The 27,721-nt window shown below is 42.1% G+C and overlaps 2 protein-coding genes across 2 annotated transcripts in view; both read right to left on the bottom strand.

The window, feature by feature from the left end:
* Nucleotides 1-17,046, bottom strand: part of ap4b1 (adaptor related protein complex 4 subunit beta 1) — a 31,721-nt gene extending 14,675 nt beyond the window's left edge. Inside the window, exons 1-9 of the mRNA XM_063894182.1 lie at nucleotides 16,776-17,046; nucleotides 14,819-15,043; nucleotides 14,466-14,596; nucleotides 12,612-12,759; nucleotides 11,086-11,371; nucleotides 8,940-9,038; nucleotides 7,109-7,220; nucleotides 3,705-3,788; nucleotides 3,069-3,172 (exon numbers count right to left, since the gene is read on the bottom strand). Of these exons, the coding sequence (XP_063750252.1) occupies nucleotides 3,069-3,172; nucleotides 3,705-3,788; nucleotides 7,109-7,220; nucleotides 8,940-9,038; nucleotides 11,086-11,371; nucleotides 12,612-12,759; nucleotides 14,466-14,596; nucleotides 14,819-15,043; nucleotides 16,776-16,888 (1,302 nt within the window). The 5' untranslated portion in view covers nucleotides 16,889-17,046. The remainder of the gene's footprint in view (nucleotides 1-3,068; nucleotides 3,173-3,704; nucleotides 3,789-7,108; nucleotides 7,221-8,939; nucleotides 9,039-11,085; nucleotides 11,372-12,611; nucleotides 12,760-14,465; nucleotides 14,597-14,818; nucleotides 15,044-16,775) is intronic.
* Nucleotides 17,047-17,743: 697 nt separating this feature from the next.
* On the bottom strand, nucleotides 17,744-26,489 carry sephs3 (selenophosphate synthetase 3). The gene is made up of 8 exons (XM_063884973.1): nucleotides 26,087-26,489; nucleotides 24,684-24,787; nucleotides 22,133-22,240; nucleotides 21,833-21,987; nucleotides 20,957-21,047; nucleotides 20,778-20,877; nucleotides 19,354-19,566; nucleotides 17,744-18,727 (listed from the first exon to the last, which is right to left on the bottom strand). The coding sequence occupies exons 1-8, from the start codon at nucleotides 26,361-26,363 to the stop codon at nucleotides 18,477-18,479; spliced, it is 1,299 nt and encodes a 432-aa protein (XP_063741043.1). The 5' UTR covers nucleotides 26,364-26,489; the 3' UTR covers nucleotides 17,744-18,476.
* Nucleotides 26,490-27,721: the final 1,232 nt, after the last annotated feature.

Here is a 27,721-nt window from a genome sequence, read left to right as displayed (position 1 = left end):
CCCGTTCCAGCCCCGAGGAGGAGGTTCCCGACAGCAGCCGCTGCACCGCTTTCCCCTCAACCCACGACCCGGCCCCTTCCCACCCAAGCCCTACCTCATCTCTCTCTCTCTCTCTCCCCCCAGGATCCAGCCTCCGCCTCTGGTCGTCCGGCACCACGGGGGGCTCCTCAGGCACCAGGGCAGGAGTGCTGGCGGTGCGGGCAGCCCGGCCACTTCCGGCGGGAGTGTCCCATGATGGAGGTCGGTCCGGGTTGCGGGACCGCCAGTTGCCTCCCCCGGTTTAGAAGGGACGTACCGTATACCGGTATGTATACAGTGGGGTACCCACCAGGCTCTGATGGACACGGGCTGTAATCAGACGATGATCCATCAGCGCTTGGTTCGGCCGGGGGCATTGGTTGAAGCATCGTGGGTGAAGGTGAGGTGTGTGCATGGGGATATTCACCAGTACCCGGAGGTGACTCTGGAAATATCTTTTAGGGGTAAAAAGCATAGAGTCAGGGCTGGAGTTAGTACTCGCCTCACGCACCCTCTGATCTTGGGAACAAATTGGCCGGGGTTTGCTAAGCTAGCGGGGGCTATGGGGGTGCATTCACGGGAGTCAGGGAAATGTGAGTGGTGTGCTGTGTTTAGTGGCGAATTGGAAGCGGCTGACGGCGACGAAGGGGGAACAGACACGGAGGGGGCCGGGGAGGTCCCTCTACCACCGGAGGGTGCCGGGGAGGCCCCTCTGCCCCCGCCAGTGTTCCCGGTTGAGGATTTCCCCCTCGAACAGTCTAGGGACGGGACCCTTCAGCACGCTTTCGATCAGGTGGTGAGTATTGATGACTCCCAGCTACACCCAAACACAGCACTCACACACCCACACTTTGTTGTTATTAGGGACAGGCTGTATCGTGTGAGCCGTGACACACAGACAGGAGAGATCAATACCCAGTTGTTGGTACCACAAAGCCGTCGGGAAATGATTTTCCAGGCGGCTCATCAAAACCCCATGTCAGGTCACCTAGGGTACGATAAGACACTACACCGGATCATGGCCCGATTTTATTGGCCGGGCATTCGCGCGGATGTGAAGGGTGGTGTGCATCCTGCAGCGAATGTCAGCTGGTTAATCCGCCCGCCACCCCAAAAGCGCCTCTGCACCCACTCCCATTAATTGAGGTGCCTTTTGAGAGAGTTGGTATGGACCTCATCAGGCCATTAGACCGGAGTGCACGGGGATATCGCTTTGTACTCGTCCTAGTGGATTATGCAACACGATATCCCGAGGCAGTGCCGTTGCGCAATATCTCGGCAAAGAGCGTTGCACAGGCACTGTTTCATATAATCTCCCGAGTCGGGATCCCGAAAGAGATCCTGACTGACCAGGGCACGTCATTTATGTCACGCACACTACGCGAGCTGTATGAACTGTTGGGCGTCCGCTCAATCCGGACTAGCGTTTACCATCCATAGACCGATGGCCTGGTGGAGCGGTTTAACAAAACGCTAAAGAACATGGTTCGTAAGTTCGTTCACGAGGATAGCCGTAATTGGGATAAATGGTTAGACCCTCTGTTGTTTGCAGTGCGGGAGGTGCCTCAGTCCTCCACGGGATTTTCTCCCTTTGAACTGCTGTTTGGCAGGAAGCCACGGGGTGTTTTGGACCTATTTAAAGAAAACTGGGAGGAGGGTCCGAGCACAAGTAAAAACGAAATTCAGAAAGTTATGGACCTGCGAGCAAAACTCCATTCACTGGGGCAGTTATCACGGGAGAATTTGCTGCAGGCTCAGGAACGTCAGCAGCGCCTGTACAACAGAGGGTCGAAACTGAGACAATTTTCACCGGGAGATAAAGTACTTGTGTTACTCCCGACTTCTAGCTCCAAATTACTCGCCAAGTGGCAAGGGCCCTTCGTGGTCACACGACGAGTGGGGGACGTAGATTATGAGCTGGTGCGTTCTGACAGAGGGGGAGCAACACAGATCTACCACGTAAACCTCCTTAAAACATGGAGGGAAGTGGCGTCTGCTTCTCTGGCCACCACGGTGATAGAGAGAGATGAGTTGGGACCGGAGGTCATTATTAACACCAAATTAGCCCCGGTCTGTTGCGGCGACCATCTCTCACCCGGTCAGAGGGCAGACGTTGCCGCGTTGCAAGGGCGGTTTGCCGATGTGTTCTCCCCGCTGCCAGGGCGCACCTCTCTCATAAACCACCGCATAGAAACGCCCCCGGGCGTGGCCATTCGTTCACGGCCCTATCGGCTGCCTGAACACAAGAGGAAAATTGTTCAGGCGGAGCTTCAGGCTATGCTAGAGATGGGAGTAATAGAAGAGTCCACCAGTGACTGGTGTTGCCCTGTCGTGCTGGTACATAAGCCGGACGGGTCAATCCGGTTCTGTGTGGACTACCGCAGGGTTAACGAGGTGTCCAAATTCGATGCTTATCCAATGCCCCGGGTCGACGAACTCCTGGATCGGCTAGGCACTGCTCGTTTTTATACGACACTGGATTTAACCAAGGGCTACTGGCAGATTCCCCTTTCTCCAGAGTCGAAGGAAAAAACGGCCTTCTCCACTCCGTACGGTTTGTACCAATTTGTCACACTTCCTTTCGGGTTGTTCGGGGCTCCAGCCACCTTCCAACGGCTCATGGACCGAGTGCTGCGTCCCCACTCTGCATATGCTGCTGCTTACTTGGATGATGTCATCATCCACAGTGAGACATGGGAGCAGCATATGCAGCAGGTGGGGGCAGTGCTCGAGTCCCTGAGGCAGGCGGGGCTCACGGCCAACCCAAAGAAGTGTGTGGTTGGGCGGAGGGAGGTACGGTATCTGGGGTACCACTTGGGCGGCGGGCAGGTGCGGCCACAGATAGAGAAAACTGCCGCCATTTCTGCCTGTCCGGTGCCCAAGACGAAAAAAGAGGTCAGGAGGTTCGTGGGGCTGGCCGGTTACTACAGGCGGTTCATCCCCGCCTTTTCGGAGCTGACCAGCCCTCTGACCGACCTGACCCGAAAGGGGGCTTCAGATCCGGTCCAGTGAACCTTTCATTAAATGGTAGCATGCGAGTTGGGTCTGACCTGGCTGTCCTGCAGCGTGTCCTCGCAGCCCTCCAGAGCCTCACACACCGTGTTGCTGCACTGAGGACACACCCACACCAGGTCCCGCATGGTCTGCACTACGGCTGCCAGAGACACACAGGAACACACAGAGAGGGACAGTTGGTGTTAGCTGCCGATCAGTCCAGTTGAAACCATGTCTATCAAATATGTGATCACCTCATATGTATACTATTAGACATTTATGTGAAATTAAATAAATAGCATAATATCATAAGAATTCTTCAGCTATGACCAAAAATGAGAGTGAGCAACACAATCTAACCAGTGGCCAAATTCAAAGAAATCCCCTGAAGTAGTGTAGTAGTGAGAGCAGTGGGGGAAAACTGGTATTAAATTGAAATATTCAAATAAAGCCCAACAAAAAAGTACTTTAGTACAATACTTAAAGTAAATGTACTTCCCACCAGAGTATTAGAGTCGCACGGACGTATTTATAAAACCCCCCGATGAGGATTAAACATAGGTGCTGACGGAATGACAGGGCTTTAGTATTCATTAACACAAATGCAGCTGCACAGTGATGGACAGTGAGGAGTGTGTGTGTGTGTGTGTGTGTGTGTGTGTGTGTGTGTGTGTGTGTGTGTAAGAAGTTACCAGAAGTGATGTGCTCCTGTTTGAGCCCCAGCAGTCCAGTGAGGATCTCCAGACATCTGTCGCTGTAGCTCCGCCCAATTCCACCTGCACCGAGTTCACACAGGGAGTCACATGTGGGGAGGGGGACCTGATCCTCAGAAACTCTGTCCCACACACTGCTGAGTGGGAGGTGTGAAATACTGCTCGGCACGTTTCTCTGGTTAAATTTTTAGATTACTTGCAAATGTACTCTCATTGCACACAGTACAACCAAATGCAGTTTGCATCCAGGCTGCAGTATATTCACATATTAGCAGTGTTGGAAGAAGTACTTCAGTAAAAGTAGAAATCCTACAGTGTAAAAATACTCCAAGTAAAATTCCTGCATTTAAAATCTTTCTTATGAAATTGTGTTAAGTATTGGCATCAAAATATACCTTAAGTACCAAAAGCAAAAGTACTTAGTATGCATAATGCTCAATTCAGAATCCTGTGTATTACATTTTCACTTTGGACGTATTCATATTTTCATCACTTTTAATACCTTATATACTGCTGATGGATATCTTAACCTATAATTATATATCATGGTTCTTAGGTTCATTAGTTTATTTATATTCTGTTTTAGCCAATAATCTTATTCTTGAAAGTAACTCAATTGTAAAATAAATGTAGTGAAATAAAAAGTATATTATAGTGGAATAGAAATATAAAGTAGCATTAAAAAAATACTAAAGTACAAGTACCCAACAGCAATAAGTGTACAGTACTTGAGTAAATGTACTACTGTACATTACACCACTGAATATAGTATCACAGTTGTTGCATATGTGAGAAATGAGAAGTTTGTATAAATATTGAATACATATTTAGAGATAAGGAGCAGGGTTTAAGCATGTATAAGTGATATACAATTGTAATACATTTGAAATAGAGATGTATTAAATGCACATAGCAGTGTAATGTGGGTAGAAAAACGAAACAGTGTTAACTGAAGATCCAGACGTCAGAGTACTTAAATCCTTCATCAGATTAAATACACAGTTAGATGGTAGACTTGTGGCTTCAAGCTGGATAAAAAAAGACTGCCCTATGTGCTAACACTGAGTCCCTACGGCAGCGACCCAGGGCCACATGCAACCCCTTGTCCTTTGCTGCATTTCATCCTATCTCTCGCTCACTTTCTATCTTATCTTTCCCATAAAGATAAAAAAGGCAAACAACTGAATAAAATGTCAGTTTATAAAAGCTTCTGACAGGCAACCATAACGCTGAGTCATGCTAAAAGGGGGTGCATCAATAGTACAGGAAATCAGAAGAGCCTGGCTGTTCCATTCATTCAATTACAGATTTCCCTGGGTTTATTAATTGTTGAAAATTGTCAAAGGAGCTGCCAGATCTTTACTGGTGTTAACCATTTGGGAATAAAGTGTAATATGACAAAAACAGGAGAGAATACAAGTGAGTCGTTCTGAAGAATGAAATGACAGCTCTCTCTTTTTGGTCTACCGGACTAGAGTTACAACCATCTGCCGAATTTGTGTGAAGACTGCTATTTGATATACAGTGGGGCAAAAAAGTATTTAGTCAGCCACCAATTGTGCAAGTTCTCCCATTTAAAAAAGATGAGAGAGGCCTGTAATTTTTATCATAGGTACACTTCAACTATGAGAGACAGAATGGGGGAAACAATCCAGGAAATCACATTGTAGGATTTTTAATGAATTAATTGGTAAATTCCTCGGTAAAATAAGTATTTGGTCACCTACAAACAAGCAAGATTTCTGGCTCTCACAGACCTGTAACTTCTTCTTTAAGAGGCTCCTCTGTCCTCCACTCGTTACCTGTATTAATGGCACCTTTTTGAACTCGTTATCAGTATAAAAGACACCTGTCCACAACCTCAAACAGTCATACTCCAAACTCCACTATGGCCAAGACCAAAGATCTGTCAAAGGAGACCAGAGACAAAATTGTAGACCTGCACCAGGCTGGGAAAACTGAATCAGCAATAGGTAAGCAGCTTGGTGTGAAGAAATCAACTGTGGGAGCAATTATTAGAAAATGGAAGACATACAAGACCACTGCTAATCTCCCTCGATCTGGGGCTCCACGCAAGATCTCACCCCGTGGGGTCAAAATGATCACAAGAACGGTGAGCAAAAATCCCAGAACCACACGGGGGGACCTAGTGAATGACCTGCAGAGAGCTGGGACCAAAGTAACAGAGGCTACCATCAGTAACACACTATGCCGCCAGGGACTTAAATCCTGCAGTTCCAGACGTGTCCCCCTGCTTAAGCCAGTACATGTCCAGGCCCGTCTGAAGTTTGCTAGAGGGCATTTGGATGATCCAGAAGAGGATTGGGAGAATGTCATATGGTCAGATGAAACCAAAAGAGAACTTTTTGGTAAAAACTCAACTCGTCGTGTTTGGAGGAGAAAGAATGCAGAGTTGCATCCAAAGAACACCATACCTACTGTGAAGCATGGGGGTGGACACATCATGCTTTGGGGCTGTTTTTCTGCAAAGGGACCAGGACGACTGATCCGTGTAAAGGAAAGAATGAATGGGGCCATGTATCGTGAGGTTTTGAGTGAAAACCTCCTTCCATCAGCAAGGGCACTGAAGATGAAGCGTGGCTGGGTCTTTCAGCATGACAATGATCCCAAACACACCGCCAGGGCAACGAAGGAGTGGCTTCATAAGAAGCATTTCAAGGTCCTGGAGTGGCCTAGCCAGTCTCCAGATCTCAACCCCATAGAAAATCTTTGGAGGGAGTTGAAAGTCCGTGTTGCCCAGCGACAGCCCCAAAACATCACTGCTTTAGAGGAGATCTGCATGGAGGAATGGGCCAAAATACCAGCAACAGTGTGTGAAAACCTTGTGAAGACTTACAGAAAACGTTTGACCTCTGTCATTGCCAACAAAGGGTATATAACAAAGTATTGAGATGAACTTTTGTTATTGACCAAATACTTATTTTCCACAATCATTTGAAAATAAATTCATTAAAAATCCTACAATGTGATTTCCTGGATTCTTTTTCTCATTCTGTCTCTCATAGTTGAGGTATACCTATGATAACAATTACAGGCCTCTCTCATCTTTTTAAATGGGAGAACTTGCACAATTGGTGGCTGACTAAATACTTTTTTGCCCCACTGTATTTATTGTTGAGCCTTTTTAATTTTTTGTATGTTTGTGTACATATATTCTTTGGGACGGTTAGAAACGGCTTTTCTAGAATTGATAATAAAGATGACTTGGACTTTGACTTGGCACGTCTGTGAGTATAAAAGGTGTGTGACTGTGGTGGTAAGGAAATGACTGCCTGTGAGTGTTTGTCTTGTGATAAAGACAGGGTGCATCAGCGAGCGGGGGCATGCATTATATTGCCGCACAATAACAGGAGTGAGTTTACCTATGGCGGAGATTGCAGCGTGGGCGGTGTCAGCGTTGACATCGGTGCAGTACCCTTTCAGCTCGTCCAATATCATTGCAACATTCTCATCATTCACCAGCTCCACCAGCACCTGCAAACACAAAGAGCCTAGTTTCACTGACCCCATCACCCAGTTCTGATTCTGTTTATACTGGACAAGCAAGGCAGGTTTAGTACCTCCAGGGGCCCATGAGCTCTCAGTCCTTGATAGTATAAAAACCTCCTGTTTACTTCATAAATTCCCTCCAACTAAACCAGGGGCTAAAATAAATGAAGTTTAATTCACTTCTAAAGTTGATAGTGTGCATAGATAGTGAAGTGAGACCCTATCAGAGACAGTTTACGAAGAATATTTTACTTCAACGAAAAGCAGAGGTACAGCCGTGGAAAAAATGAAGAGACCACTCCAATTTCTCAAAGTCTTTATCTGTATATGTATGGCAGCCATTCCAGTGTGTGTTGAATTCCAAAACAGAGAAAAATTGCCAGGAGTTTATAGAATACAATAAAAATATTAAAAAACATTTACCTCAAAATACGTACCTATAAAAAATAGAACAACAGAAACTGATAATGCCGAAGTGGTCTCGTTTGCCCATATGGTAGACAGTGGACAAGTAAATGTGGATACCGTTAAAAGTGCACCCAGCTATTTAGTATCCGCTACTATTCCGATTAGGAAAACTAATCGTGCCTGTGGTTTCTTTAAAAGGGAAGGAAAGAAATGAGAAAACATAACACGAAAGGATTTTGTAAGGGCTTAATTTCATGTGCCAACTATGCACACTTAATCCCACTAAACTCTTGCGTCAGTTGAACCATGTATTTAGAAAAACAGCTTATGGCAGCAAAGGTGTGGTGAGAGAAGACAAACAAGGTCATATAAAAGAAAACAACAAAAGGGGTTAGATTAAAGCTGCAGTTGTTTATGACACTATATCCTGACAGTGGTGCATGAGACATATCATCTGTGGAAAAAAATTAAATCTCTATGCTCCTCAGTCTTGGGGAGTAACGGATTACATATTACAGGATTACGTTATCAGGATACAAGAAAACTATTCCCTTACAGTGACATTAAACATACAGTGTATGTAATCAGATTACTGGTATATTGTTTAAAAATGGAGATTACTAGCAGGATCACAATGTTAAATTACGATATATGATAGGGAGACTGTCTGGATTTTCTTTTTTGTTTTAATTTAGGCTACTTTCATTTGATTTGTATATTTTTTTATGCAGTAGGCGGAAACATGATCTATTAAGGAATACTGTGTCTGCTTGTAATGAATGTGTTACCCTAAAACAGCATTTGTAAACTATACTATTCCGTAAATCTGGCCTACAATATAAGAGGAACCAGTTTTGATACTACACATCTAGGTTCCTTATTTTCTAAGGTCACGTTGTTCTGTTGTAAAAACATCTTATTGATATGACTTTCTTTATTGCATGGCATCTGATATTGAGGTAATCCAAAAGTATCGGAAAGTAATCAGGGTACATTTCTTTTCTATTGTGATTTCAATGTAAGTATAAATTGTAACGGATAAATTTTAAAGTAAACCTCCCAAGCCTGATCCTCCTAGACTCATAAAAGCATTTGGAGGATTACAATGCATTTGGGTGAAAACAGCCAATCAGAGAAGAGGAGCCTCTACTGAAGAAAGGGGTTAAACGAGGTCAAATATTGATCAGGATTCTGTTACCTACATCTGGCCTCAAATGTTTCACTGTGCTCTCTAGCTGTAGAATGTGGACCTGGGACTCAGCTGACATGTTACCAAAGTGTTCTGTGTTGAGTCACCTGCATCTTCCTCTGCTTGATGTAGGCTGGCTCTGCGTAGCCACAGAAGAAACGCTTGTAGTGCACCCCCATCAGGCCGGGGAGAGACCGCAGCAGCAACTAGAGGAGGAACAACAACACACCTTTTTATTTCTCCATAGTTAATGGTGATTGCTAAATAATGTAGAGGAGTAAAAAGTAGGATGTTTGCCTCTGAAATGTAGTGGAGTAAAAGCAAAAAGAAAATACACACGCAAAGTAAGTTGACTCTGGGGACGGAGGTAGGAAAATATAATACTTTGATTCTCCACACACACTTTACACAGACACACACACTTTACATAAACAAACACGTACAGGTAAATTATTATTCTTCCTCATGCAAACTGTTGGCTAGTCATTTGCTTTTGGTCTGTGAACACCCCCCTTCTTTGTCTATAGCGTCAGTGATTCATGAGACTAAAGCAGTACATGCTGCAGTACTTCCACATCCCCCACCTGTGCACCTGTCCCTAGTGTTGTAAAGTTCCTGTAAAGTTACCAAGTTCCTGGGGGTGCATATCACAGATGACTTAACATGGTCCACCAAATCCACCGCACTTGTCAAAAAAGCACAGCAACGCCTCCACTTCCTTCGCTGGATGAGGAGAGCTGACCTCCCCTCTTCTGCTCTCACCACCTTTTACAGGGGTGCTATTGCGAGCATTCTTACCAGCAGCCTCTCAGTCTGGTACGGCAGCTGCCCTGTTGCTGACCAGAAGGCCCTACAGAGGGTTGTAAGGACAGCAGAGAAAATCACCAGTTCAGCCCAACCATCCATCCAGGACCTGTACACATCCCGCTGCCTCAAGAGAGCCACCAACATCACCAATGACCCCACCTATCCAGCACACGAACTGTTCACTCCCGCAGCATGCAGTGCAAGACTACCAGACTTTGCAATAGCTTTTTCCCACAGACCATCAGACTACTCAACTCATCCAGGAAAATTCCATGAACATGACAACCCTGGCACACACAATGACCAACTGAATGTTAATTTTAATCATAAACTGTACTTTGCTTTGCTCTTCACATGCACAACATCATCTATAATTACAGACATACTTATGTCAATGGTGCTATTCTGCACTTTACACTTTACCATATTGCACTTGTTATTATTACACCTCAGTAACTACCTAAATATTATATTCTGCCTGTCTGTATATGTTGTGTTTAAATCTGTGTGTAATACCATGTTATATGTTGTGTGTCAACTTTTACTTGCACATTTGGAGTAAGGGGAAACGTAATTTCAATCATCTGTGTAATTACTTGTACTAATTGCATGGTCTGATCGACAATAAAGCTCATTCATTCATAACTGAGTACATTTACTCTATTATTGTTCTTAAGTACCATTTTGAAGGACTACTTGAGTACTTCAATTTTTTTTACATTGTACTTTCTCAGCACTACAGTTCAGAGGTAAATGGTGTACTTTTACTCCACTACATGTATTTAATCCTTTAGTTACTTTACAGATCTGGATTAATGATGGTAAATATAATCAGCCCTTAAATCAGACTTTAGTTCACCTGCAGTAAATCCAGCAGCTACCCTGCAGTATACAAAGCCATTCAAACTAGCTGCACCTTTACCAGCTCTGAGAACACTTTAATGATCAATAATTATAAAACATATCAGAGATATTATTCTGAAATGGACCAATCAAACAATGACTACTTTTACTGTCGCTACTTTAAGTACATTTAGATGAGAGTACTTTCTACTTTCACTGGAGGAACATTTAGAATGCAGGACTTTTACTGTGACAGAGTATTCCTACACTCTGGTACTTCTACTTTTACTCAAGTTCAAGATCTGAGTACTTCTACTTTTACTCAAGTACCAGATCTGAGTACTTCTACTTTTACTCAAGTACAAGATCTGAGTACTTCTACTTCTAATTTCAAGATCTAAAAATCTAAATTAATAAAGGATGCATTACTTTGATATTTGTGCATGTGTGTGTGTGTGTGTGTGTGTGTGTGTGTGTGTGTGTGTGTGTGTGTGTGTGTGTGTGTGTGTGTGTGTGTGTGTGTGTGTACTTACAGCAATGAGGAAGATCTGAGTACTTCTAGTTTTACTGCAGTAAAGATCTGAGTACTCCTCCCACACTGACCTGTATGTGGCACAGGGCGGTGAACCTCATCTCTCTGGACGGGCTCCCGCAGGCAGTCAGCAGGGTGCCCCTCACTCGCTCCAGGGCCGCCAGCCCCACAGCGGGCAGGGCGGAGCATAGCCCAAGGAAGAGGCTAAGGGTGGCGGCCATGACGGGGGGGTGGGGGCTGACCAGCGAGGCATCCAGCAGGGACAGGATGTCAAACAGCTCGTCCTCGGACTGAGGCCGGTAGCGCTGCAGGACCCTCAGCACCTCACACTGACCCCAGACGTCACACTCCTTCAACCTGGGAGCACACACACACACACACACACACACACACACACACACACACACACACACACACACACACACACACACACACACACACACACACACACACACACACACACACACACACACACACACACACACGATCTTGAATGTGACTAACGCTGTATTGAACATCACACTCTCCTTTCGTAAGCTCCATTTAACGATAGTATTCACAGTGTTTGAATAAATATACCAATACTTTCCACCTCTGTCTGTATTTTGGCATCATCAACGTGTATTTCAGGCTTTCCTGGTAACACTGGCTGAGAGAGAAGTGTATCAGAAAGTACCGGGAAGCTGTAAGTGCTGTACTGTTTTAGCTCAGAGCAGACATTTCAATAACAAGGAAAGAAATGTTTGGCAGTAGTGGCAGATAAACAAGGAAATGATAAATGTTACTATCACCATGTAATGATACTATCATCAACACGGTGCCGTACACGGTGGCCGCCTGTTGCAGCAGCTCCCAGTGTTTAACCTATAACTGGGCTTTTTTTTCACACTGCACATTTTAAACTTAATTAATATGCTTAATATCTGTTTTATTTTTCTATTTTGAGATGTTATTTTGGATTTCACTGTGCAATAATAAACCTTACATTCTTTATTGTATGTTTAAGTCTATTTACATGTACGTAGAATCCTGCAAATACTTGGTCACTTTCAACATTCCCTGCATATTCTGGCTTATTGTGTTTATATATTTTTTCTGACATGTATATACTTCATCTGCACTACTTATAGACTGGTCAAGCAACATAACCTGCACTAATTTATTCTGATTTGTCCTACACTGTTTCATTTTGCACTATTATTATTATTATTATTATTTTTACTTATGTCCTATTGATAATACTTTGCATTGTTGGAGGAGCTCGGAACCTAAGATTTTCATTGACATAACTATACTGTAGCTACTGTGCACATGATAATAAAGACCCTTGAATCTTGAACCTATTATTTTATGTATGTCTTCTACTACTTTATTTTACAAATGACATGCAATGCCTTTGTTTTAACATGCTGCTGTAACAAAAACCTTTCCCAGTGTGGGATCAATAAGGTATATCTGATCTTATTCAGCACAACGCTTACAAATCTTGGAATAGGTGAGAGCATCATATGGGGGGGGGGGGGGGGGTGTAGACCTGCATGCCTCAGTAATGTGTCATGGCATCACTCAAACTTCATGTTTTAACAGCTGTTCTCACCTGTTGAGCAGGTGATGGGTGATAGGTTTGTTAATTGCCACCCCCCCTTCCTCCTTCAGGATCTCCTCCAGAGCTCGGAGACAGTTCACCATCACCACGGGGTCCGGGTCCCTCAGCAGGGTGTACAGCTCGTTCACCACCGCGGCGTCTGGAAGAGTGGAAGAGAGCAGGGTGGTGATGCTGGGTGCTGACCCTGACAGAGCCACAGGTTTAAAGGCGTCTGTTTCACACCACAGCTTGTATCGCTAACAAAAAGATTGTGTCCGAACTCCAAAACTGCCACAGAAGGTTCAATAAGATCCAAAGAACCAGAACGTTTAACTCCTACATGAATTAACAAATGGTGTTAGAGTCATTTTACTTTAAGCTCATTATGGTTCGAACATTTGGCTTATTAATATAAGGCTTTAGATAAAACTATTTATTTTTGTGAATCACACCAAGGTTTAAAAGATGTTAATTTAGATGATTAATAAGTTAATTCAAGTCTCTCTTTCCGCTGTCAGGAGGACATGATGAGCATGACTATATGTGGCAGGACGATGGGACACAGCGGGGAGAGATTAGAGGGGAAGCGGTTTAGTCTTTTGACCCGTGATCTTGTTGTTATATTTGATACGGAGCTTTTGAAGCGAGAAAGTTTAATGTCCTCGCCCGGATCAATAAATAAATATTATTTGATGCAATGCTACAACGATCTCCGCAGTTAGTTTGGAAGCAAATAGAGGCGCGTCATAACCCACAACCCCAACAAAGGTGGCTTTTAAATGTAGAAACAGATTAAAACACCACAACAAATCAGTTAGTTTAAAGTCAATTAAGAAAAATCTACAATAGATATGTAAAATAAAAGTGTCTCCTGCTTCTCCTTGTCAGTGAGAATATGTGAGCTTTGTAAAGAGACATGATGCCTGTAGACTGTAGCGATATGCCTATGTAAATAAATGAGAAGTGATTGTAAGCTGTAGCTAACGAGTACAACAAACGTGAGACAGTTAGCTAGCTCTACTAACTAGTATGGCAAGAAATGTTTCTTTCACAAATTCAAGGTTGATGATGCTCTTCCACTCCGATAGTTATCTGCTCTCAACATCTACAAAGCGAGTCCCAACAGCGCCATAAGAGCCCAGTTTGTGGCGGAGCTCATACGGACAATCTACGAACCCATCCTGAAAGGGAAAACGAGGAGCACGTTAAGCCATGGACTCATCCCTTCTCGGCACACCACAAAGTGTCTTGGACAATCCTTTGCACTAGTAGCCATCAGGCTGCCCAACCAGACCCCCCTTAATAACTTGAAGTAACACAGCTGAATAGGTACATATGATTTGCACCGTATGTACTCATTTTGAACTTGCATAGAGATATTTCCATATATATATACAGCCGCGGAAAAAATGTACAAACCACTTCAGCATTATCATTTTCTCTTGTTTTATTTTTCATAGATATGTGTATGAGTTAAAAAAAAAAATCTATAAACTACTGACAATTGGTTCTCTATGTCGTATTTCAACACACACCGGACTGGCTGCCATACATGTAGAGATAAATATTGGTCTTAATTTTTTCTGGAGCTGCATGTTGATATCAAACCATTTTTATATGTGTATATGTATACAGCTTCAGGAAATTCTATTGTTGATAATTATTATATACTGTTTTTAATTTTCTTCCTCTTTTATCCTTGCTCTTACCTGTCCTGTGTTTGAATCTTATTCCTGCACCTACATTTGAATAAAGGTCTATGTTAAAGACAGACAGGACGATTGTGCCATTATTCTGTCTTGCTATACTGTTTAAAGTAAGGACAGAAAGAAAGACAGAAGACAGACAGAAGACCCCCCCCCCCACCTGTCTCAGAGTTGGGTTGGAGGTTGTGTATTTTGGCCCAGCCGAGTACAGCTACGCGTCGAACACATGCCGCTCTGTCCCTCAGGCCGGCAGTCAGAGGCTGCTCCACATACTCCACCAGGCTGGGCAACCTGGTGAACACACACACACACACACACACACACACACACACACACACACACACACACACACACACACACACACACACACACACACACACACACACACACACACACACACACACACACACACACACACACACACACACACACACACACACACACACACACACACAGTGATTCCTGCAGCCCGTGAGAGGGTCAGCACTGCGGCCCCTGTGTGCAGCAGCTCACCTGAGGTTGGTCATGTTCCTGAGGGCCAGGCTGCGCACCATGGGGTTGGGGTCCTGGCAGTCCTTCCTCAGCGTGTTGATGACCAGCAGAGACAGCTCGGGGTTTAGAGCGGCGTAGGAACACAGGAACACGTAGACCAGTTTCTTCTGGACGATGTCCGCTGTGGCACACGCTTTCACCATCTCGGTGAACAGGCCGGACACATCCACACCCTGAGACATCGCCCTGAGGGGGAGGGAGAAAGAGGGGGAGAGATGTAAAAATATAATGAGAGTCAGTGATCCTAACTTCCAGGTTATTCCTTCATGCAGCAGTCTGGCTCTAACACCACCACGGCCCCTGCTAGACCACACACACACACACACACACACACACACACACACACACACACACACACACACACACACACACACACACACACACACACACACACACACACACACACACACACACACACACACACACACACACACACACACACACACACACACACACACACACACACACTTCTTTCAATTTACTTACAATCTGTGAACAGTACCAGCTACTTCTTTTATATGGTCCCTTTTTGAAAAATATACTGATACTTTTTTCACTTATCTGTTATTTATTTTTGCTTGGTGTGCTTTCATAATTAAAAACATGTGCCAAATTGTATTTTTTTATATGTAAGTTTAGTTTTTCTGCACTATACTTCTGCTGTTGTAAGAACATAAGGTTAGCCAAAAATAAAGGAATTCTGAATTCTGAAGACCACAGTTGACTCTGGGAGCCTTTAAACAAACAAGTCCACTGTGTGACATTGGACTCTTTAAAGAAAGAAAACATACACCTGGGAACAGAATATAAATAATAAACTCATTAAACAATTTCCTCACATTTCAAAAATCTTTTAAACCACTCACTTTGACTTTTATCTTACAGGTTATTGAGGAAACCAAAGGGATATCAATCACCTTAAAACACTTTGAAACAGTTTGACAATGTGTAATAACACTACAATATGTTACAGCTCATATAATGTTTATTAAATTCAAACAAATGTTTATGAAGTTATCTTAAAACCTCGATGGAATCCTTTGGAAGCTGGACTTGACTATTACCATGGACACTTTAAAGTTGTATAGCCGGTTTATTGTTAACCGTAAAGGGAAGTTGGCCATGACTTCTCTCCAAACCGGTTCAGTAATCGTCTACAATAACAGTCAGGATTTCATTGGATAAGTTGACCAACCTCTTAAAGGAATGTGTGGCAAAATATGAGGACATTTTATATATATATGTTACCATGTGTTTTGCAGAAACTTCTTCAAGATTCATAGTCAGAAACATTTGGAGCAACCAGAAAATTATGTGTAATTTGGACTGGAAAGATGTATTTATTTTGTACACTTTGAATTATTACATTTGATTTATTATTGATAATATGTATGGTATGTTTTACAAACAAGTACAAAAATACAAAAGTTATCTTCAAACTTATTAATAAAACTTAAAAATAAGATTTCAAAAAAATATTTAAAACCCTATGGGGAGCTCTTCAAAGAATAACTTCAACTTTTCATTTATCATTTTAGAATATTTAAGTTTTTTATGACAATTTCAATATTTAAGTACTTGTTTTTATTGGAAGTCAAAGTGTTGTCTCTGTACCATGATGGTGAAAACGTAAATGGAAACAAATCTACTGATTAAAAAGAGTGAATACATATTTATGATGAGTAATATAATATTGCTGGTCATATGAACAACATGCACGTCAGATGTCAGACATTATTGCTGAGAAAAAGGTTGTTTCTTTCTTGTTGCCTGCTCTAACAACCAGTACCGTAACAGCTGGAATAGACAGGCTTCAGAATACAACCTGACCCCAGTGTCAGACGGGTTTAGCAGGATATGTTCTGCGGGGAACCCATATACAAGAACTGGTTATAAACGGCTGAGGATCGTCACCTACCGGATGACTTTGAGCACGGTGTTCCGGTAGCGCAGCTGGTCGGACTGAATGTTGGGGTTACACAGAGCTCTCCTCAGCTCCCGCACCGTGTCCTCACTACCCAGATACGGCATGGTGTTCCCACACAGCCACACCGTGTTGATTTAGAATATCACCTGCGAGATTACACTATTCTTAATATGAAGAGATGTTACTTTTAAAGACATTTAACACTTTCAATTGGGGGATTGATTCCTACTTCCATGACTCGATTGTTTACAACACGCGCACTTCCGCCTTTCTTCTTCTGCTGTTAGCTTCTGTTAGCTTGTTATGCTGCCCTCTGCTGGTGGGCTTAGAGAAAGGCTTCTGATTATGAGCATGTTCATGCATCAGAACAACGTTTATTTGTATTTTTATATTACATGTTATTGGAGAAAAAAAATATTCCTAATGGGAAAATATCAGTTTTGACAATGTAGTCATAGCACAAAACATATTTAATAAATAAAAAAACGTAGCAGTAGGTAAACTTCAGTAAATATACTAAATAAATCTTCAGTAAAAAACATTTGAAGTTGTATCTAGAATTGTTTCCTGGAGGTGGTACCTATGTGCTGAGACAGATATGGTATGTATGTATAGTATATGCATGTTCATTTAATGCTTTTTTAATTTAGACTCTTTGCACAATATTCAATTTTAAAACTAATTTTCACTACTTGCTGATATTGGTATTTCCTTCCTAAAGAAAACATGAAGTGCCTTCTGTAGAGGAATAATCATATTATTATAGCTAATGTTATAATTATATTCATTTCAATTCTCAGATGCAGACATGAAATGCAAAGATTTGAATTCCATTTATACAACGGCAAATGAAAGATAGATTTTTATTTAATATAGTGGCCTGTCCTTTCTCCCAATATTGTTGGTGCCAATCTCATGGTTAATATCTAACTAACATACGGTAACACTCAGACAGCAGCTCAGTTTGTTAATGTTGCTTTATTGATTGTGAAAAGCAGGAAATCTAGAAACACGGACAGCTTAAGACCTCCAGCAGTCTAAGTCCGACCCCAATCCAAAGGCAAACATCCACTCTACCTGCCCCCATTTGTAGGGGTTTAAAGGCAGGGCTTCATAAAAAAGGAAGGATGGGAGGGACTTGGTGCTGGACTGCCAATCAGCTGACATTCAGACATTCTGAACACCCCCCCCCGCTGGTCCAAAGGAAGCTGCTCAAGCCTTCCTGTGGGCCCCGAGGGCAGAGCCAGGTGCCGTTCTTCTCCACATTACATGTTTACCAACATCAACCAACAATTACATCATCCACCCTCAAAAGAAAAGTCCTGTTCCACTTCCCAACAGCAGAGCACCCCAGTCCAATGATTAAATATCAAACACACATTTACACTCAATTTGCATGACTAACTGGCCACAATGACTTGGAATGTTTTCTCTTAAGAATTTCATTTTTGCATCAAGATGTATTAAATAAATGTGTATGGATCAGGGAAGGCAGATTATGATTTATATTTCATTCCAACACGGTGAAAGGAAGGCCTCATTTCAGCATCTTTTTCCAAAGATGGATAATATATTGTGTGCTGTCCATTCCCTCTCTCCCTGAAAATATGACTCAGCGGTTTTACTAAAAAAGGGGGTGAGATGGACAGCAAGTTCAACATACACACACACACACACACACATGATCAGTGTCTATGACAAGTTGGGGCTGGGGGCGGGGCTGCTGGTGTTGTTCTCCTGATTGGCTGCCTGGCTTCCTCGCGGTGGAACCTCGATGATGCGGGGCTTGTCAATAATGCGAGCGCGGCGGTCGCCTTTTTCTACAATTCCGATTATCCACGCTCCACCGGCCGCACCCTGACCTCCAGCTCCGGAGCTCTGGCTCTTCATCTCAGAGCAGAACTTCGCCGCCTGCTCTCTGGGCAAACACACCAGTAGCCCGCCTGGGGGATGAGAGGGGGAGAGAGTTTAGGAAGGGCAGCAGCTTAATACTATCTCATAGAGAGGTGCAGTGACGACATTTTTGTTGTAGGCCGACCCCAAACAAAAAGCAAAGGTTATTTTCATTGGACTTTGGAATATGGAAGAATGCTCAAATGTGAACCCCTTTCTAGATTTTAGGAGTCATTCCTGCACTACTCGTCTCTTCTCGATTAATCCATTAGTTATGTAGTCTTTCAAATGTAAGAAAATGGTGGAAAAAATAAAAAAGATGATTTCCAAAGCCCCAGATGACGACACCATATGTATAGCTTTGTCCAAAATAGAAACATATTCAGTTTACTGTCATAGAGAAGTACCCATAATATTCACAATTAAGGATCTGTATACTAATTTTGCACTCTTTATCATATAACATCTCATGGATTCTTCTTGGTCGCTGATATTTTAGCTCAAACACTTACATGCCTACAAACAATTATCCTCTCACCAATGTAGGTGTAACATACTGTTCATACTCTTTGAAGGTCCAAAAAACCACCAGCTGATGTGTACATTGAGATGATATCACTATTCATTTCAATCAAAGGCACGCAGACAGGCAGGGTGTGGTTATCTCATTTCATACCAGAAGTCTCTGCTGACGTGCCCTGCACCAGGTTGAACAAGTTTCCACAGGCTTTACTGATGGCGGCCATTTTGGCTAGGATAGGTAGGTTGTGGATGACGAAGGCCACCTCGTTGCGTTGCTGTGCTGCCAGGTTGTTGGCGTGTCCCAACAGCCCGAAACCGGTGACGTCTGTGGCAGCGTGAGCCTGGAACTTGTGCATTAGACCTGCCGCTGAAAATATGAAAACAACTTGGATGAAAATACAGAGAGTCACAGGATGAATTTAACATCAACTGTGAAAAGTACTCCGGTGCATGTTCAGCCAAATTCTCTTTGATCTCCCCTCACAACTAAATAAATGTGTGACAGCATTTAGGAGCAATTTTCTTTAAGGCACACCATGTTCACCTTGTGCATTTTCATACTATGAACATTTACATGACTCATTTCTGTTCAGTACTACCTCTTTTGATAGTGCTCTGCTCTTTCTCTTAAATTGTCATATTTGTTTTGCTTCTTTCTGTGTACCACCTACATAAATTAACCAGACTGAGAACATTAATGCTCCAACAAGATCAAGCGTAAAGTGTCCTTGTCATTAGCAGTCTTTTTATCACTGCATATTGACAAGTTTCTGTAAAATATTAATCGGACAACTGCAACTCATTCTGAACACGGAGTCCTTGAGTCCTGAGTATAACTAGAAGAGCTGAACACACTGCCCCAGTTCTCAGAGCTGTACCTCAAAGATTTAACCTCAAAATTCTACTTTGACCTCACAAAGCACTGAATGGTTGGGGACAAGATACTTGTCTGATGCGGCTATGCGTCTTAGATATTTTGGGGCGGGTTTACTCATTGTTCCCAAGGTCAGAACAAATCATGAAGAACAAACATTTAGGTTTTTCCTCAAATTAAATATTTTGTATTTACTAATGTATCAACAGTATTTACAATGAGGATTTGTAACGACCTTCAAACACTACGAACTGTCTCCTTTCCATTTGGTTAGATTTCTTTTGGTTGTTCCTTTTTAGTAATGTAAAGCACGTTGAATTGCCTCTGTGTGAATGTACTGTATAAATGAACCAACGTTCTTAATCGTATATACATTTATTTTTTGTAAAGATGTATTTAATATTTTTTATTTAAAATATATTGTACGTTAGTTCTATATTTACTCTTTTTTTACAACTTTATTTCTCTCACTGTGTTTATGTACGCACCATTAAACACCAAAGCAAAATATGTTGTTTATGTAAACCTAAAAATAAAAGCATATATTCCAAGATGAAGAAGGAAGAGAAAATGTCTCTAAGACACCGCCATGGAGTACACTGAGATAATCAGTGTGGAAGCACATAGAACCAGTCATCATAGAATCTATCAGCTGAAGGGGTTAATGATTCTACTGCAGATAATAACAACACAGGTGTGCATACCAGTGCGGTTAAGTGTTGCCATGGAGAACATGGCTTCCTGATAGGCTTCCTTTACTTCCTCTTTGTTGACCACCAGCTTGATCTTGTTCCACCTCTCAGGCTGCAGAGACAAAAGAAGCAGGGAGTGAGGAGAAGCTCAGAGACAGGGTGATGCTCCACATGACGCTCAGTGTTCTGACCTGATCCAGCCACTGGTGAGCGTTCACAGCCACCTGCGTCCCCAGAGGCTTGGTCAGCACCAGGACGTCCCCCGGGACAGCACCGTCAGGCCTGAATCAGAATTGTATTAATTTCGCAGCGGGGAAATAAACAGCGTTACAGCAAAAGTGACATAGCAGATAAAAGGCAAGCAACAATAAAGTACTTATGTTAAATATAGAGGAAAAGCACACACACATTAGCTGCCGATTGGAAACCGTGCATCTCTAAAGTTGGTGTTATGCAATATTTCATACAAACTGAGGAATAATATTCACTTAGCTATGAAACGGAGCATATTAGGCACGAATCCCATTTTAATAAAAAGTACCAGTTAATGCAATAAAATATTTTCTATTAGATGTTGCAATCAAATGCTTTGTTATTATTTTTTCTATTAAGCCAACTTTATTTTTAGGACTTTCTGGGGGTCATCCCTGGGGCGCTCTATTGTTGTGCCTTTTTAGGGTCTTTTGTGTCACGTGTACATTTGGTTTCCTTGACTGTCTATGTATGAATGACTGAGACAATGTTTCTAAACTTAATTGTTAAAAGGACCCCGTTTAAATGTTAATCTGTACAAGACGCTGACATCTAAAGAAAGTTCCAGTTTAAGGTCCCTGTGTGAGGCCATGCAAGAACGTTTTTTCCCCCCAAGATAACATGGGTTAAAAATAGTTTGACTTGTTTCACTTGGTAAAGTATTCCTTTAACCAATTCGACCCTGAGCAGACTATAGATAGGTATGTTTACAACCTAAAATGTAAGAGATAGGTAAAAAAGTTACTAAGGAAAGACGTGCTTAATTCACAGAAGAAAAGCTCAGTTGTGAACGAGGCAGAGACTCAGGGACTCACATGATGAACTCGTTAGGCTGGCAGACGACTGATGCGACCCCCCCCACGATAATCCAGGGGTTGATCACAGTCTGGCCGCCTGTCACAGAAGTGCCCCCCTCCTCTGCTGCATCACGGAAGCCTTGAATCATGAGTGGCATCACACGCTCACGGTCCTGTGGCACACACACACACAGACCATAAGGAGGCATGCAAGGAGACTTTAGAAACCCCAAAGAGTTCAACAGAAACAGGCTGATGCTCTGTTAAAAAGATACAATAAGACCACCCTGACATCCACACATGATCACTCAGTGCTACCTTTTCATTCATCTTCTGGCTGACACTCAGCAGCATCAGCATGTTGTCACACTCTGTGATGCCCATGGCATAGAGATCACTGAGGACGTTAGCGCACGCTATCCTGCCCTGAGAGACAAAGAGAGACAGACAAAAAGAACAAATAATAAATACGCAAATCTAAAACATGAGGTATGGCAATGGTTTCTACAGCAGATTCATGTTGGAAGAACTCTTTACAAAAAAATCTGAAACATTTAGCTTCAAAATGGATAGAGGCAACCTTTTTAACTTTTTAATATTTATAACAAAAACAAACGTGAAAAGGAGCTTTATCATCCATTTGAGTCAAGAGCTGGGGTGTCCAAACTTTTTTCACCGAGGGCCACATACAGAAAAATATAACTTAAGTAATAAGTTAGCAAAATGTATCAAATGTAGGTAAATGATGCTTGATACTTGAAAATGCTTTAAGAAAGCAGGGGGTCATTCATTTTGATGAACAGAAGCCTCAGATTGCTTATAATAACGGTAAATATGAAGGGTATATTTGAATCTTGTTATGTTAATAAGTTACACCGCTGGTCTAGAGAACAAAAACTGAAGTTGATGTTATGACCCTGAGGCTAACTGAAGCCCTCCCATAGACACTCTGCGTTACATTAATCAGAATCAGAAATCCCTTGTTAGTCCCACCGCGGGGACATTTACAAACACACATCATGTGAGCCATTCCTCTTACATAACACTGTGAACAAATTGTTTTAAATTATTATTTTTACAATCTAATTCCTCTTTCTGTTTATGTATGTACTATTGTTCTGACCATTTCCTTAACTTGATAAGAATTATAGAATGGGAATGTGGGACAACTGTCGATGACACCATGGCTAACAGTAAAGTCATTGACAGAGTTGAAACTTGCTAATACTGAGGGACAGAGACTGAGGACCGGCTGAAGGTCAGTGAATGTTCTTCTGACAGTGTTCTACCTATGGGCACTGTCCAGTTTTAAGGCTGTGCTCCAGAGCATGCTGTGCTTTGGCATCTTCTGCATGTTGATAACCACATCAACTGATATGAAGAAGTGTTGCAGGCAGCACATGATCAGTGCAGGGTCACTGCATCCTCAGTGACCCTGCCCCCCCCATGTGAGTGTGAATAAGAGGGATGGGATACATATAAACACACATCTCATAAGAGAGGCCTTACATTCTGAAAAGTCAGCTTTTTTTACACTATCTTTTGTAGTTCTGTTTGTTATGGATTTTAATGAATGCCTCTCATGGAAGTAAGTGCATAAAAATAAGTGTCCAGTTCCAAACATCAGTCATAAAACAAGGTATATTCTGATTAATCTAAAATAAGATGTTTACAAAGAAATGAGAAGCTTTGTGCCGTACATCTCTCCTCCTTTCTGGCCTGCTCAAATCTTCAAATAAAGTCACCCAAAAGTTAAAACAGTGCTGTTTTATGATTCCTATATCAAAAATGACTTCTTTTGTACCTCTGCACTTTGACCACATAAATGTGTCTATATGGGATAATAAAGTTCACCTTGACCTTGGTCATAAGTAGATGCCTTCAATATGTCACTTTAAGAGAACATTTATAGTTTTTAATGGACAACTTAGTTACATTTTAAGACAGGAACAGCTCTGTTAATAACTGACAGTAACCTTCACTGTCAGACGGCAGGTGGACTGTGGGCTGTTTAATGTATGCAGGAGTGACTACTACAATACTGCATTTACAGAAACAGGCTGTCTTGGAATTTGTTCTGCAAGATTAAATATTTTATCGTCATCACCCATGTGTTTTAACGCATGTGAGTTTGACGTTCTGCTGTCACACAGCTAATCATCACATGTCTAAGTGCTTTCACTGCTAGAAAATAAATCCTGACACTGCATGATTTAAAGTGAGGGTTTAGTAAACAATATATCTGGTCAACACATTTTTGCTGAATCTAAACAAAGTATGCCACCTCAGCCCCAACATGGGTCTTCCTCATGTCGGGGGAGGGGAGGGCAGCAAAAGCATGAGTCACACTAATCATGAACAGGACTTCACAGAAACCTTCTGAATCATTTTGTTCTGCTCGCTCCTGTGACCTATTGACTTATGTGGTTCACAGTGCTTCCTGTGTTTTGTCATAATCGTATTACATGCAGTATTGTTCCCCATTTGCCTTTACTGAAGTGAGGAGATGCAACATATTAAAAATCAGGACAGTAAATGTGTCATTTTAATACAAATTGCTTATGATATGGCAAATGCAAAGCGCACTGAGCAGTAGTGTATTCTAATTTATTTGAATAGGACATTTTACTCTTACAGTATATCAATATTTATATTCTGTTCTTTGCCCTTTTGTATTATTTAATTCTTCAATGGAGCAGTAACAATCTGCATTAAACACTACATGCCCGAGTGGAGTTGAGTGTGGCTGTTTGTTGCTTTTTTTCCCATCACACACACATATATTTCTGTTTGGACAGATTTACTTCCTGCATAGGGTACTAATAGAGAAAGCTTTACAGAGGAATGCACCTGGCAGATCGGGACTCACCATCATGTAAGGATCCTCCACCAGAGGGTAGAAGAAGTCTGTGGTCTGTACCAGGGAGAGGCCTCCATGCCTCAGAGGGATCACACAGCAGTCCATCCCCACACCTGAGACACCGCAGGGAGAGATATTATACAATCACTATTAATATCTCATAATTATGTATTTTATTGGTTACTGGACTTCCTGTTGTTTTTCCCTCGCAATAACTACAATATTTACAGAAAATGTTTTATTATTTTAAAAGGCAGATGTGTACCTCTGCAGTTGGTGTTAAACTGTGGAATTATTTACCAAGTGATTTAAAGAGGTGTGTGAATCTCTTAGGTTAATGAAAAGAAAGAAAGAGTAAATAGACAGTATGAAGATACCAGGTAACCTGTTTCTCTGATAGTAGATCCTTGTGTTGACTCTAGATTCGGTTTCATGTTACTGTAAGTATTTGTAAGCAGGTGTGATTGACAGATTATCAATTTTTAAGTAAGGGGTAAAATAAGACGTTCTTCTCCCTGCTCCCTTCCATCATGGGTAATAACAGATGTTGTTGTCCCACACTACCTCCTTTCATTTAAATGTTGATTTAATAACAAATGTGCACACTTTATAATTTATATGATCAAAAAAGTATATTTTTGATTTAGTAGCGAGTTGTGTAGTAAATTGTATGCTTATTTATTCTGTATATTTTTACAATGAGTACTCTACATATATACAGTATATTTATATTGCTAATGTTTATATATTTAGTGATACGTGTTATATTGTTCAAGCGCAATGCCTTGTTCTGCTATAATAAGAACATTTCCCAAATTAGGATCAATGAAGTATATTCAATCCAGTCTTATGAATTGTGTTTGGTTGAGTTATTCTAGTTGGTGGCCTTGTAGTTTTCTAAATATTATGTTTAAAACATGACTCAAGTCAAGTTGCATTACATTACAGAGTGTCCATGCGAGTGGTCCCGCAGGTTAACTGCATTCAATGCTTTCCCCTAACTGTTCCTAACACCTTAAAACAGCAAACTGAGGACATCGTTTCCACATTGCGAAACTTTTATAAGAACTGTTTGACCAAAAACATGAACTTTGCCCTTAGCGTATTAAATGTTTCTGCTGAATCATTCCACCGTCTGGTGACATGACAAATCAGGAAACTACTCTTCGTTAACACTCTTAGCTAGCTCGGTATAACTGTAACTGTACGTAGGTAATGAACACATCCGATATCCGAGGACTATTAAGGACTAGTCGTTTTTATTTGCCCATAAATGTCCATCTGTCAAAAGAGCTGCCATATCAGTTCAAACAAGCTAACACTGTTAGCAACATTTAAGCTAGATAAACGCCGCTAACCACCACTAACAGAACATGAAAGCTAGCTCTGCTAATTGAGAATATATTTATCACCGAGTCGAGGGCCAGGCAACTGTTGGTTGAACTCCGAAGTTTGGTCTTCGGCCTTCCCCGTTCCATCGGCCCGGTCCGTCTCCAGTCCCGCCAGGAGTTTGAGCAGAGCCTCCTGCGGGACCTTGCAGCCTCATCCTTTCAGGTCCGAGAAGGCTGTGAGACGGAACCCGCGCTCCAGGCCGTGCTCCTCGGGTTTGAAAGGCTTGTATCCAGGGAAAAAACATGCCTCAGTTCCCACAGCCTCAGCCGAGGGAGGCGATGGAGTTGTGCCTGACATGCCTGCCTGAAAACCACTTCAAACACACAGCGCCTGCCGCGTAGACCGGCAGATAAAGACGCGAGGATGTGAACGGCGCGTGTGTCCAGCGAGCGCTGCTTGAAACCAGAGACAAGTGTAAAGCTCGATGATTCAAACACGACTTCCGGTTGGAACTTCCACCGTATACATTCACTGTGCAAATCTATGCCAGATTTACAGATTCGCTACACATATACTAAACGTCTTTGACATTTAAGCGGTGTTACAGTAACATTGTGAAAAGACAATTCTAACCAACAGCGAAGGCACAGCCTTATTCTGAAAGGCGGAAGTTACAGTTCTTGGTCACCTGTGTCTTAATGTTCAACTTGACCCAGAACAGGACACAATGTACCAATTTCAAATGCTATGGTCTAGTTACAGTGTTTCTCAAACTTTTTCAGACCAAGGACCACTTAACCAAAAAAAAATACTCACGGACCACCTAACTCCCCCAATATCCCAAAACAAGATTCAAGATTCAAGAAGCTTTATTAATCCCGAGGGAAATTGAGGTGCAAGAGTTCAATACAAAGAAGGAGAAATATACATTAAATATAACTAAATATACACCAAATATAACTAAATATAAACTAGAATAAATACAATAGGCCTGCTTACTACTCCAACAGTATATTACAAATTACAGCCTAATAATGACAGCGTTATGTGACCTTCTCTATATCGCTCGTTCACACATTAAATCAACAATACAAATACAACTACGGATTCTACAAGCATTTCGTTCACATGCGATTTAAACGGGAAATGCTGATAGATTTTACACATCATATGAAACATAGACTACATTTACTACTGAGTTTATGTCCGAGCGAACAGAGAGATACAAAATGCACCGCATTTAGTACGACACAAACTTCCGCTGTGGATTTTCAAAAATAAAATACAGTAAAACTATGGTTACAGGCCCAAGTTTAACAAGAATTTAACAATAAACACAAGGTAATTATTTACACTGTTACATTTACAAATAGCATTGTTTACTCACTCGTACACTGCGTGTCTCTGTTGCTACCTAATGGGAGGAATGGTGCTGCTTGTGCTGAGACATCAGTGAAACAAAGTCTGGATCCAAACTGGAGAGTTTTAGTCTCATATCACAGTCCACATTGATCCTGTTACGCTGCTTTGTTTTCAGACCAACAAGTGTCGAAAAACCAACTTCACAGTTGTAGGTGGTTGGAAACGGCATCAACAGTTTCAGAGCAGCGTCAGCCAGCTCTGGGTGCTCAGGCTGGACGTGGACCCAAAAGTCCGTCAAGCTTTTCTCTCTGAAAGTCGTCCTCAGTGTCCCATCAGATGCAATGTCCACAAGG

Source organism: Eleginops maclovinus, chromosome 1 (assembly GCF_036324505.1).
Source record: "Eleginops maclovinus isolate JMC-PN-2008 ecotype Puerto Natales chromosome 1, JC_Emac_rtc_rv5, whole genome shotgun sequence".
NCBI lineage: Eukaryota > Metazoa > Chordata > Actinopteri > Perciformes > Eleginopidae > Eleginops > Eleginops maclovinus.
This window is presented reverse-complemented; position numbering and strand designations above follow the sequence as displayed.